We start from the raw sequence: 13,314 nt of genomic DNA on the forward strand, positions 1-13,314 counted from the left end.
GCGAATCAGCTGTTTCGCGCGCCGTGGCAGCAGCAGCGGAGGTGAGTTAGGGCGGCCGGGGCACATTTTTAGGGGCGGCATTCTGGTGCCGGCCATGCCGCCCCTAAAAATGTGCCGCTCCAAGCACCAGCTTGTTTTGCTGGTGCCTAGAGCCGGCCCTGTGCATGGGGAGTGTGTTCCTGTAAGCAGAGCACAGGGGAGTGTGCTGCGAACTCGACTCCTGGTGGCACCATCTCATGCACTGTGTGGATAAGAGAGAGGGGAGGCTCTTAGCCTGAGGGAGACCTGGGGAGCCCTGCTAGGGGATCAGATGAGTGGGGACCAGAACAGAGAGTCTCTGTCAGGAGGGTGAGAGTGGGGAGACCAGAATTTCCCCCTCCTCCTCCGAAAGCCTTTCCCCCCGGAAATATCTGAATTGGTGCCACTGCTGCCAAGCAGGAATAGGTGGACTTAGCACAGGAAGTGGGGAGGAAAGAATCTCCTCCTCTCCCCCATGTGTGGAGGGGTAGCAGGACTGCTCCATGACTGCGATTGTAGTGCTAGGGCTGCAGGAATCCCTGTGGCAGTTGCACCCCTCCCCCACATTCAGGAGGCAGGCCAGTGGATTAGGAGTAGATGTATTGATGCTACCTCCAAAATCTGCACGGGGAGGCACAGCAGGGGTCAATGGGTCTCCCTCCTGCACAGCTGCTGTGAGCCCACCTTCATCTCATGCAGCAGAAATGCACTGGTTCCGCTGTATCTAGGGATTACCGACTGTATAACACAGGAGAATCTATGGGTCAGGCTGCCTCTCAGAAACACAGTAGGACAGACAAGAAGAGTGAAAAATTGAGGCAAAAGCTAGATGCAACAGGATGAGGCAAAAGCTGTGGCACTGATCTTCTGCCTAAATGCGTGGCCATTGTGAGTTCTATACCTTAATGCCTAGAAAGACTGGAAAAATGTGCACCAATTGGAGAAAGTCCAGAAGAGGCAACAAAAATGTCTAATGGCCTAGAAAACATGACCTATGATGAAAGATTGAAAAAACTGGATTTGTTTAGTCTGGAGAAGAGAGGACTGAGCATGGACATAATAGTCTTCAAGTATGTAAAAGGTTGCTATAAAGGGGAGTATAATAAATTGTTCTTATCCACTGAGGACAGAACAAGAAGCAATGGGCTTAAATTGCAGCAAGGGAGATTTAGGTTAGACATTAGAAAAACCTTCCTATCAGGGTAGTTAAGCACTGGAACAAATTACCTAGGAAGGTTATGGAAGCTCCAAGGGCCGGATTAACTTTTTGTGGGCCTGACGCCAAACAAAAGGAAGACTCAATATAATCATGGTTTTCTACATAAAAGTGCATTCTTGTTGGTTGTTATAACCTTAATACATATTCTTCACAACTCAGAGATAGATGTAGGTTTCATTTTTAGAAGGTACACACTATACATTTTTAAACAGTGATTTATTTTGAAAAATTTTCAGATTAGTTTTACAGCTATATCAGAAAATGAATGATTGTTTGGTTATTTCATTTACAAAAGGTAATTGAAGCAGATATTTATGAAGTCATTGGGAGGTGAACTATCTCCAATTCAACCGGTTAATCATTAATATTTGGAGGATTTTCTTGCCATGCTGTATTAGGAGAAGAACATCACCAGACAGACACTTAAATTGTTTTATTTAACTAAAACAACAACGTTAAGTATTCTGGATTTTTTTCTTCAACAGCAAACATAATATTTTAACAAAAAAGCATACGTCCCTCGCTTCTCACATTTATCTCCAGACTTCTTGTCCAGATCTATTCCGCTCCCAACAATCTTCTATTCATTGAACTTTTTGAAAGTTTTCACTTTTAGAGAGAGGTAAGGGATTGACTCTGTGTACACAAATTTCCAGAGGGACAATAGAGTTGAGGTCTGTTATTTCTCACCTCCATATATTATTTATTTATTTTAAAACATTTTTGCTGTTAACAAGCATGTTACCTCTGGAGACACAAATCCAGTTTGAGAATTGCAAAACTAAGCATCTCTGATGGTATCTTCTAGACTGAGCACTGAGTCCCATTGGGTAGATAGAAAGATTAACCTAAATAATCTATACAGAAGCCTGTGGAACCCCATAGGATTGGGTCTCTAATCCATGAACTATGAGAACTCATTTACAAAACTTTTCTTAAACATTACATGAATATATTGTCTCATACTATAGAATTAGAATTTATAATCCCTATTCCATGATGAGCTATAATGTATCTTAATTAAAACTATCTTTAGATAGGTTTTTTTCCTCAAAAAGCATTTTATCAAAAAAATCCAATTTAAATTTTAAAAAATCCAATTTTTTGATTTTTTTTTAAAATCATTGATTTTTATCCACCCTGACAGCGGGGCATGGTGTGGGGGGAAAGGATTGGTCCCCAGCTGGAGCAAGGCAGGGGCCAGGGGCAAGATGAGCACAGTGGGGAATGGGGGGAGGATTAGTTCTTGCTGACTGGAGCAAGGCAGGGGCCGGGGGCAAAAGCACAGCAGGGCAGGAGCTAGGGTTGGTCCCTGGAGCAAGGGATAGGCTGGGGGTAAACTGCAAGTGCAGCAGGGCTGGGGAGGGGGTAAACAGGATTCCCCCCCACCCCTGCCCACATAGAGCGGGTACCTACCTTCTCCCTGCTTCTAGCCCATTCTCTTCATCTCTCTCTGCACTGAGCTGCCCCTCCTCCAGTGTGATGAAGTTGGAATGTTCTTAATGTTTTCTCTGAATACTGTGTTGGTGCCTCAGTTTCCCCTATGCATTTCTTAAGTATCTAGGTGGTGGGATAAGGTTGTGTGATTGTTGCAGAGCCCTAGGCAGGTGTGATGCTGTCTGCATAGAGACTGGCTGACAGGGGTGCAGGGTCTGGCCAGGAGTTAGGGTGAGGGAGGGGGCTCAGGGTTGGGGCAGGAGGTTGGGATGTGGAGCGCTTACCTGGGGCAGCTCCTGTTTGGTGGAAGGGGTGCATGTGGGAATGTGTGTGGGGATGCAGGAGTCAGGGCATGGGGGTGGGGGTGCAGGAGTCAGGGCAGGGGGCTGGGAGTGTGGGGGTGCTCCCAGCCCCCTGCCCTGAGTGGCTCACGGCGGGGGGCTGGAGGAGGTATGCCTCGATTCCACCCCCTTCCCCAAGGCCCCGCCCCTGCCTTTTCTCCGCCTCCTCCCCAGAGCAGTGAGCGCGCTGCAGCCCCGCTCCTCCCCCTCCCTCGCACCGGCGAACAGCTGTTCGGCAGCGGGGGAAGCGCTGGGAGGGGGAGGGGCAGGAATGCAGCGCGCTCTGGGGAAGAGGCGGAGCCTGCCCTGCAGCAGGAGCCGGCAGGACCAAGCTTCTGCCCGCTGTCCCCCTCATGAGAGAGTGGGGGGAGGAGAAGAGCGGGCCAGGCCAGGGCCCCTTTGGAGCGTGGGCCCGGTGCCATGGTAAACCCGGTACTGGAATCTCCACCTGTGACATACAATCCAGGGTACAATCCAGACTAATGAGCAGCGGTGTCACCCCTGCCCTGCAATCTTGGGTGCCTTACAATGCCTTGCTGAAGTAGCTCCCACCTGGGCCACTCACAAACAGCCTTCCAGCATGCAAGCCACATGTAGACACTCTGGGTGTACCTGCAGCCTGCCAGACACACTGCTTATGTCAGGTTCCCTTTTCCCAGTGCCCAATGAATGCTTCTTTTGTCGCTTCAGGTACCATGAATGCGATGGGCAGGAAGAGAGAGGGGTGCCTTAGGGTGTTTGTCCCTCCTTTTTATAGTTTCAGTCTCCTTCTTGAAAAACATTTCCAGCTGGGCACCAGGTTTAGGAAGCTGAATAAGCTATACCAGTATTAGACATTTTTATAAGGTTATAGCTGTGTCCACACTAGGGCTTCCTGTAGTTTATTGGTTTAAAAAAAACAACAAACCACACCCTTAACCGATGTACATATCCTGGTATAACGATGTAGTGTAGACCAGCCCTAAAACACACTATTGTCTAGACTAGGAAAGACTCAGTGTGTGATAGTTAGCTACTTCGAGGTAGCAAACCTATTTGAAAAAACAATTTGAAACACAACATGGCATCTATTGTAGACATCGTTTAACACCTTTAAACTTAGGTTAGTTGGTCCAAGTTGACCCCAGGCTCAGAGATCTGGCATCCCCAAAATCTGGCCTATTCATTGACTTATAATTTGCCTAGAATACTTTTTCCCTGACAGATGCTCTATACCGCAGTGAAAGATAATGGAACAATGTGTTCTCTCTGTTTACCTGCTGGGGGGAACTCAGTTACAGATTGTATAGTCTCAAATCTTTGGTACTTTAGTGCACTGTGCAATAGTGCTTTGTTCGAAAGTACTTATAGCCCTCTGTAGACTTTAATAGTGACTTTTCTCTTGTACACTGGAAACAGGCATCCACTCCTTCAGCTCATTTACTCTCCACAGATCTGAAGAGAAATTTCCTAGTGTCCAGTGTAATTACCTTATTGTCTAAATTACTCCTTACTTGTTAAAGGGACAAGGGACCAGGGGAACTAGGGGCATTGCCTATAATTACACCTCCGCACCTCTATAACTGAATCCACAGTAGTGGAGTTTTGCTGCTTTACTATACCTGTATAGTTAAAATAGCAAATCTAGGACTTAGATGAAGAAGTTGGGCTTGCCAAACTGACTGGAGCTTCCAGACCTTTTCATGAGATTTACTCCTTGTTAACTGACACACTGAGGGGAACTTCCTCCCATTGGTCTGCTAAAAGGAGAAATAGTTTAACTGTTTGTGTTTTTCCCCCCTACCCAGTAACTGGCAAAATGTATGAATACAATTCAAAATCTGGGGCCCGAAGATGGAAAGATACAAAGGAGTCAGTGGAACCAGGAATAAAGGATCCGCTTGCACAGGTAATTTCAACTGCCCCAGCAAACAGCAGTGAAGGGAAAGACAGAATGAGGACTGCAAGCAAGCAAGAAGCTGGAACAACTGTCAGAGAGCTGGCAGCAGAGAATAACATGGCAACAAAGCCCTCAGAAGGGAAGGCAGAAACTTCTAGCCAGGATAGCCTGAAATTACACAAGCCAAAAGATGGAGCTGGGGGCAGGGGATCATCCTCACCAGGCAGGTCACCAGTCCCCCCTCCCAAAATATACCCTCAGTTACAGCCAAAACCAGCCTTAAAGAATGTGGTGTGAAGCTTTTGGGAGCCATCCCAACTGTGTGCTCCATGGGAAAACCTTCACCCAGGCACTACAACATTAACAGATTCCACAGACAAGAGGGGCTTGTGCTTCTTACTCAACACCTTTCTTAGTGTGTGGGATGTGGAAAATGGACAGTACCATGTAAATTACACCCAAATGTAGGGCCACGTTGTCCCTGCACCTGTGGGGATGCGTGAACTTGGGGAAAAGAGGGAAGGGTACAATGAGCTTTCCCATTCCCCTGTGTGTCACTTCACATCGGACCAAACCATAAATGCAATCCTCATGCTCCCCACAACACAAAGACTGTTGGCTAATGCGGCTAGAAGTATGAGCCACCCCAAAAAGGTTGGGCGGGAGGTGAGGCCATGGCCACAGAAGGGATGGCACACTCTGTGAGTGTGGGTGTGCATGCGTGTAACCCACACACCTCCTGGGTATGATGTTCTGTCCCATCTACTGGCACCGTGACCACTTAGAGAGAGAGAGATTAATGAGTCTGCTCTACAGCCTTAGCTAAGGGGCATATGGCTTTTAGCTCATGCAGTAGCGGCTCATGCATTTAGCGCAAGAGGTCCCCCGTTCAATCCCGTCCGCCGACAACGGTGGTCTGTTGGTGTTACATGCATGCGTGAGAGAGAGATTCAGAAAGCGTTGTCCCTCCCTTCTGCCTCACTATGTGCCAGTACCTGAAAGGCAGAATTGCACCCAGAATTGCATTCAAATGATGGCGGGTTGGGGATGTAAATGTGAACAAGGGTTTTCACAAGTTTTTATGAATTAAAGTGGAAACAAGTTTGTGTCTTGATCTGAACTTTTCTCTGCCGTGGCGGAGGAGTCCCAAACACAAAAGCCCTGAGCTCATCTAAAAATGCCAGAAAAGCACAAAATGAAGCTGATTATATATATATTAAAAAAAAAAAAAAGCTAGCAAACTGAACAAGTTTGTTTCATTGTCCAAACTGAGTGAGCGGCTAAAAGAAAATCATCATCCTAAAGAAAGAAATGTAAGTTAGAATTTACACATTCAGTTTAAATAGTCTAGTATTTTGTTGGTAAGAGCTAAGTGCTTTTCACACATGATTTTTATCTGTACCCCATCCTTTGTGACTTAGAAATGAATATATTTTGGAAAATATTTTTGAATGGAAAAAGCCCTAGCTTCTTTTGTTGTATCAGGTCCTCCATTACAGTTCATAGTTTATTTTGCTTTTGTAACTTTATTACTGTTCAATTTCATCATGTTCTGTGCTTTTTGTATTTTGCACAATCAAGCTGAATATACCCAGAAGAAAAATGATTTCACAATGTATGTTACAATATAACTGGTCTACTGTGATAATGTATGATGTTTATGCTGTGCACAATACTGAAACAGGAAAAAAAGTGTTACATCATTGCAAGAAATTGCTAGTTTGCAAACAAAAATATTTATGAATAATGAATTAATTTTCAGAATCCTCTGCTCTTTTTTTAAAAAAATACAATGGGAATGATCTGATCAGCTCAATGGCAGCAGAAAATGTTTAGGCTTAAGTTAGGTGAGGATCTTAAATTCTAATTTTATTTGATCTTAACTTTTCCAGTGTGTCAGTCTGTACCGTGTTATGGGGGACTACCCTTATTTCAGATCCAAATCTAGTAACAGTCTGATTTTCCAGGACTGACTGGGAAAGCACACAAGACTTGATTCAATTCCCTTGCAGTGGAAGAGCTATGACAACTTCATTGGTTGGGTTCCTATTAATTGTAAGGCTGTCCCTTGTGGTGTTGCATTAGCACGCTGCTTCTGAGGGCCTGGGAGGGGTTTGGCTCATGAACTATTTTATTAGGAAACACCAACTGCAATTGGAAAAGAAGAAAGCAGGGAAAGGCTCTTCGATCATGACAACATTTCACTTAGCAATTAGAAACCCAATTTATCTTTAATAACACAATGCTAGAGATAGGAAAGAGTGATTCACTGTCTTTGCACAGTCTGGGCATGTTACCAATTACTGTGTCTGTGCTGGTTGTTATAGTGTTGCTTGACCCTTGAGCACCAACATTACTAGTCACCTATTCAGAGCTCCAGTCCTCTATTGTTTGTAGTGGTTTCATGTAAATAAAATACATCCCATTTCTTCTGCATGAGCGGCTTTCCAGAGTAATAAGAAGTGTTGCAGTAACTGGTACTGGCATTGTAACTTATCTTTTCATCAGCATGGTTCAGAGATACCCACAGATGTACCTGTCACTGATAAAGAAACTTCAAAATCTTCATCACGCACAGACATGTATTGCATTATACTTATTATAAGAAGACAGCCTGCACTTTTCAGTTTGCCCTTATTGGCATTCCTATGGTGCTCATCACTATAGTTTCTGAATGTCCCGCACATCACCTTTGAAAGGTAGAGAATCATTACCCCCCTTTACATATGGAGAAACTGAGGCACAAATAGCTCCTAGCATCACTCAGAAAGCCTGTGGCAAAGCTGGGGGTAAAACTCAGCTCTCCTGGTGCCTAGTCCTGTGCCTGAACCACATGACTCCTCCATTTTAGGGAGAAACTTGTCAAAAATTATGCTTGCAACAGCAACACGGATGACACCCAGCTCTGTCTTGCTTACCTCCCCCACTAATAGAACCATCAACCAAATAGCTCATTGCCTAGATCAGCAACTGCATGAAAAGCAGCAGACTGAAACTTGGTTCGAGCGAGACAGAATTGTGTTGGTGGGAAGCCATAAACGTTTTGAAGGTTTAGTCACCAAAACAGCAGCTCCCCCTTTTTAGAGATTCCCCAAATAGTCAAAGCTTGGGGTTCTGCTTGACCCTCCACTCCTATTGGGAACTACAAGCTATGGCTCCCGGGACTCCTCCTGCCATCTGAGGTTGGCTTGAAGTTTGGCCCCATACTGCTGGGCCATGACTTGGGCACAGTGGAAGGCCTGCCTTTGTGAGTCCCATGCAGCTCACTGTACGTGGGAACGAGTGAACTGACCATAATGCTCCAACTGCTCTAGAATACAGCATCCTTAGCCACCGTGGTTGCTGAACATACCTCCTCCCAGCACTCTGCTCACTGCACTGGCTCCACATAGAACACTCCATAGACACTTCAACTTGGTCCTCATCTTTAGGGACTTCCATGACCATGGACCAAGCTACATAAAAATGCCTCTTGCTCGGGAACCCCAAGTTCCTTCAGGAGCTAAGTTTCACTGGGACTATGAAATTGTCAACCAAGGGGACAGAGCTTTTTCCAGCAGCTGGCCCAGTGCTATGGAACTCCCTCCCTGCTGGGAGGAGTTGAGAATGACCATGGGTCTCCCCACTTTCAGGAAAAAAATGGAAAATCCACTTCTCTAGCCTATCTTTGCCACAGCAAAAGTTCTAAGGCTAAGGCAGTAGAATGAAGAGAAGAGGTATACACCTTAATAATATACAATACACTATGTAATAAAGCTTCTAGCCACATTTTGGGGAGGAGGAAGACATCTAGTCTACATGTTGGACTAATCCTCGTATTCTATTTGGGAGGCATTCAGATATTACAGAGCCAATGACTGGAAGCTAAAGCTAGACAAACAAACTAGGATTAAAGTGCAATTTTTTAACAGTGACATTAATTAATGATTGGAGCAATTTACTTCAGGATGTGACAGATTTTTTCATCACTCAAAGTCTTTAAATCAAGAGTGTCTGTCTCTTTCTAGAAGATATACTCTAGCTCAACCACAAGTTATGGGCTTGCTGTGGGAATTACTGGGTGAAATTCTATGGCCTGTGCTGTGCAGGATGTCAATTTAGATTATTGTAATTGCCGCTTTTGGTCTTACACATTTATTAATATACACAGTGATGGATATGGTATAAGCGGGGGGAGGGAAGATTCTACCACAATTTATTTCTGACAGATACCATTGATTGCCGCTCCAAGACATTACAGCGAGAAGAAGTGGGATCTAATGGCTAGAATAGTGGGAAATGGGAGTCAGAGCTCCTGACCAGTGATTTGCTGTGATCATGCACAAGGTCTGATCCAACACCCACTGAAGTCAATGGGAGTCTTGCTATTTATTACAATAATTTTGCACTGGGCTTTGAGTCATTGTGCCTCTGTTTCCTGATCTCCAAGATAAGTATGGTGATATTTTACAGGAATATTGTGTGGTTTAATTCATGTCACTGAAGTGCTTTGAGAACTTTGGATTAAACTCGTTATATAAATTGCAAATGTTGTTCTAATAAGAGCACAAATCAGTTCTCCTGATGAGGATTTACAGTTTGCTTGTGGTCATATTAGCAGATTTTTTGGTCTTTTATAACCATAAATACTTCGCTTTCATGGTTAATGCAAATACTATTTATAATACAAACATGATAAATCTCAGCTTGCTGCTGGCCAAATAACTATAATATTCAAGGAATGCAAAAATGCCTTTACTGTATTTGTCCATGATCTGTTTGAAATGTATCTGGCCATAGTAGTCTACTCAGAAGTGACCTTTTGGACTTCATAGCTAGTGTTATTTATTTGCTGATCTAAAAAAAAAAAAAAAAAAAAAAAAAAGGATGATGATCACATTAACTACCTTGCCCACTTGCCAAATACTCCCAGCTGGAGTACTGTGTCCAATTCTGGGCACCGCAATTAAGGAAGGATGTGGACAAATTGGAGACAGTCCAGAGAGGAGCAACAAAAATGCTAAAAGGTCTAGAAAACCTCACCTATGAGGAAAGGTTGAAAAAAATTGGGCATGTTTAGTCTTGAGAAAAGAAGATTGAGGGGAAACCTGATAACAGTCTTTCAGTATCTTAAGGGCGGTTATAAAAAGGACAGTGATAAATTGTTCTCCATGTCTATTGAATATAGGACAAGAAGTAATGGGCTTAATTGCAGCTAGGGAGATTTAGGTTGGATATTAGGAAAAACTTTCTAACTATAAGGGGGGATATGATAGAGGTATGATCATGAGTGATGTGGAGAAAGTGAATAAGGAAAAGTTATTTACTTGTTCCCATAATATAAGAACTAGTGGCCTCCAAATAAAATTAATGGGCAGCAGGTTTAAAACAAATAAAAGGAAGTTTTTCTTCACACAGTGCACAGTCAACCAGTGGAATTCTTTGCCTGAGGAGGTTGTGAAGGCTTGGACTATAACAGGGTTTAAAAGAGAACTAGATAAATTCATGGAGGTTAAGTCCATTAATGGCTATTAGCCAGGATGGGTAAGGAATGGTGTCCCTAGCCTCTGTTTGTCAGAGGGTGGAGATGGATGGCAGGAGAGAGATCACTTGATCATTACCTGTTAGGTTCACTCCCTCTGGGGCACCCTGGCATTGGCCACTGTCGGTAGACAGGATACTGGGCTGAATGGACCTTTAGTCTGACCCAGTATGGCCATTCTTATGTTCTTATAAGGCTAGTTAAGCTCTGGAATAGGCTTCCAAGGGAGGTTGTGAAATCCCGGTCATTGGAAGCTTTTAAAAACAAGTTGGAAAAACACCTGTTAGGGATAGTCTGGGTTTACTTGGTCCTGCAAGTACAGGGGAGTGGTCTTGGTGACTTCTTGAGGTCCCTTCAGCCCTATGTCTATGATTCATTCAGCACTAGTCATTTTGTTTCTTTGTCTGCAATTTTAAATGTCCTCTTAAGAACAAATATGTAGCTCTCTTTGCCAAAAAGCAGATTAATTAGCGTTTATGATGTGCAATACATTCTTATGAGTGGCAGAATACAGAGTCAGTGCTGCCCTGGGGTTAGAGCACAGGCCCGGCTATCAGGATTATTGATGTTACTGTAGGCTCGTTGGGCAAGTCATTTTAACCTCATTGTAGCTCAGGGGGCCTACTTCATAGAAGGAAGGCCACATTTGAAAAGCACAATGGTCTGGCTCCACCAAGGGACGTACCCATGGCAATGCTCAGCATCTAGAAAGTCACAGGAACACCATCCCCAAAGCCTGAGTTAAGTGCCTAGGCTCCCTATTTAGGAGAGATAGGTACCTACGAATGTGATCCACAAAAGCCAGCATGCTAAGTGGGGAGCTGCCTAAACTAGCCCATGGGAGATGCCAACCAGAGGGGCATGTCATAAGCTCTGTCCTCTCTGAGACTGGAGCCAAAGTCTAGGCTTCAGGGAGGTGCATATCTCTGCTTAGTGATCCACAGCCAGGATGCCCCCTCCTGGAGTGAGTCAGCTAAGTCATTTCTTGTGAGTAGGAGCAAGGTGCCTGCCTCACTCTACAATAAATGGCCGGAGGAGGAACCCACCTTATAAACATTTAGCCAAGCAGACAGATGACTCAGCTGGCATACAGGAGACCCAGGTTCAAGAACTGAGAGGTGAGAGATCCCTGAGGGTTGCTCTCACCCCTGAGCTATGAAATAGTCTGATGTGGGGTTCCCTCACCCATCTGAGACGCTCCAGCCAATGGCCACTACTTGTATGCTCCTTCCACTGTTAATTGACCCAGCGAACACTGGTGTTTAAAATCAGACCTGAGTCACAAACTAAGTTACTGGAATCAAGAGAGGCTGATCTTTGGCAACATATTCTTGTCAAGGCCGTACTCCACTTGAAGAGTTTTGTTTATTTCCCCAATACCTTTCAGTGGACTATAGCTGGAGATAATCAGATGGTTGCTAAGGCAATATTTACACTAGGAACACCTTACTGGTGTACTAGACTGGCAGTGCTTCTACTGCGGATGTGCTTTGTACCAGCAGAGCGAAACCACCCCCATGAGAGAAACAGGTTGTACTGGTAAAGTAAGGACATTTGCTGGTCCACATGTCAATCAGAGAACAAACTTCTTCACACCCCTGACCAACAGCTATGCCAGCAGATGGCTGTAGTGTAGACACAGCGGGTGTTTTAATGCAATGGTATAGCAGTGTATTTAATGAGGAACATTGCAAGTCTCCCCCCTGCCCCCAAAAAAGCCACCCCCAAACAAAAACCAAAGCCACATTCTGCCATTGAAATAACCTCAGACAGGAGATGGAAAATGCATTTCTGACTTACCTGTCTCTATTATAGCATAACATGGTAGCACTATTAGCCCTGTTAAAATGATGGGATCATGCATGCTGTATTAATGTACTACTGTATTCTCATTTATATTTCTCAGAAGTTATTTCAAATGCTAATGAGAAGACCTCCACTGTTGTATGTGGCGCAGAGAAGTATTGCAAAATGATGTTCGGGATCTTACATAGCCCTATACTTAATACCTTGCACTTCTATAGCACCTTTGATACAAGGATCTCAAAGCATGTTACAAGCTTTGATTAATCAGTTACAACACAATTGTGATGACTAGGCATCTGGCCACTATGTTGCATACACAGCTAATCCACACAAAACCATGGCTGTATTATTATTACCATAATTGCTGGAACTAGCAGTGCGGGGGCAAAGAGAGTGCTACCACACTTCCTGGCTTGAAGTGGTTTCCATTATATACGGAGTTTACAGTTCGGTTCAATGGCTCTCAGAACCCACACTATACAAATTGTTCCAGCACCCCTGATTATTAAATCATCCTTTCCCAATCCCACCTCATTTATTTGTTTCATCCACTTTTTACATCCTGTCTTAACCAAGATTATAAGCTGGCAGGGGCAGAGACGGCCTTTTACTGTATGTCTGTACAGCTCCTAGCACAATGAGACCCAAATCCCTGATTGGGTGCCTCTGGAATACAAATATTAATGATAACCATGAGGCAGGTTAGTCTCATGAACTGCATTTTACAGATAGGGAAATTGAGACACAGATAGTCTAAGCTCAAGGGCATAAAGCAAGTGACTGGCAGTGTCAGAAATAGAACCCAGGACTCCAGATCATGGCAGCTCTAGTCTTTACATAGTGATTGTCCAGAGAGCTGCTTCTCTCACAGTAGTGAAGCATCGGTCATTCTTCAAGCAGTGATACTATTCCGTGTGGCTTAGCCATGGCTCTTTTCGGGTAGGGTTTCTGGAGGTTTTTCTGACCAACCAAACTAAAAATCTTTTTTGCTCCTGTGTAGCTGTTTCCTTTGTTGGGTGTTTCTTTAGGCTAAATACAACCATGGTCAAATCTGATGATGACACTAGAACTACAGGGAAAGCAAACATGCGCA

The 13,314-nt window shown here is 44.2% G+C and overlaps 1 protein-coding gene across 1 annotated transcript in view; it reads left to right on the forward strand.

The window, feature by feature from the left end:
* Positions 1 to 5,191, forward strand: part of CDHR3 (cadherin related family member 3) — a 74,516-nt gene extending 69,325 nt beyond the window's left edge. Inside the window, exon 18 of the mRNA XM_026648903.1 lies at positions 4,803 to 5,191. Coding sequence (XP_026504688.1) covers positions 4,803 to 5,191 — 389 coding nt within the window. The remainder of the gene's footprint in view (positions 1 to 4,802) is intronic.
* The last annotated feature ends 8,123 nt before the right edge of the window (positions 5,192 to 13,314 follow it).

The sequence above is a fragment of the Terrapene carolina genome, unplaced genomic scaffold, assembly GCF_002925995.2.
Source record: "Terrapene carolina triunguis isolate 2854851 unplaced genomic scaffold, T_m_triunguis-2.0 Scaffold68, whole genome shotgun sequence".
NCBI classification, from domain to species: domain Eukaryota; kingdom Metazoa; phylum Chordata; order Testudines; family Emydidae; genus Terrapene; species Terrapene triunguis.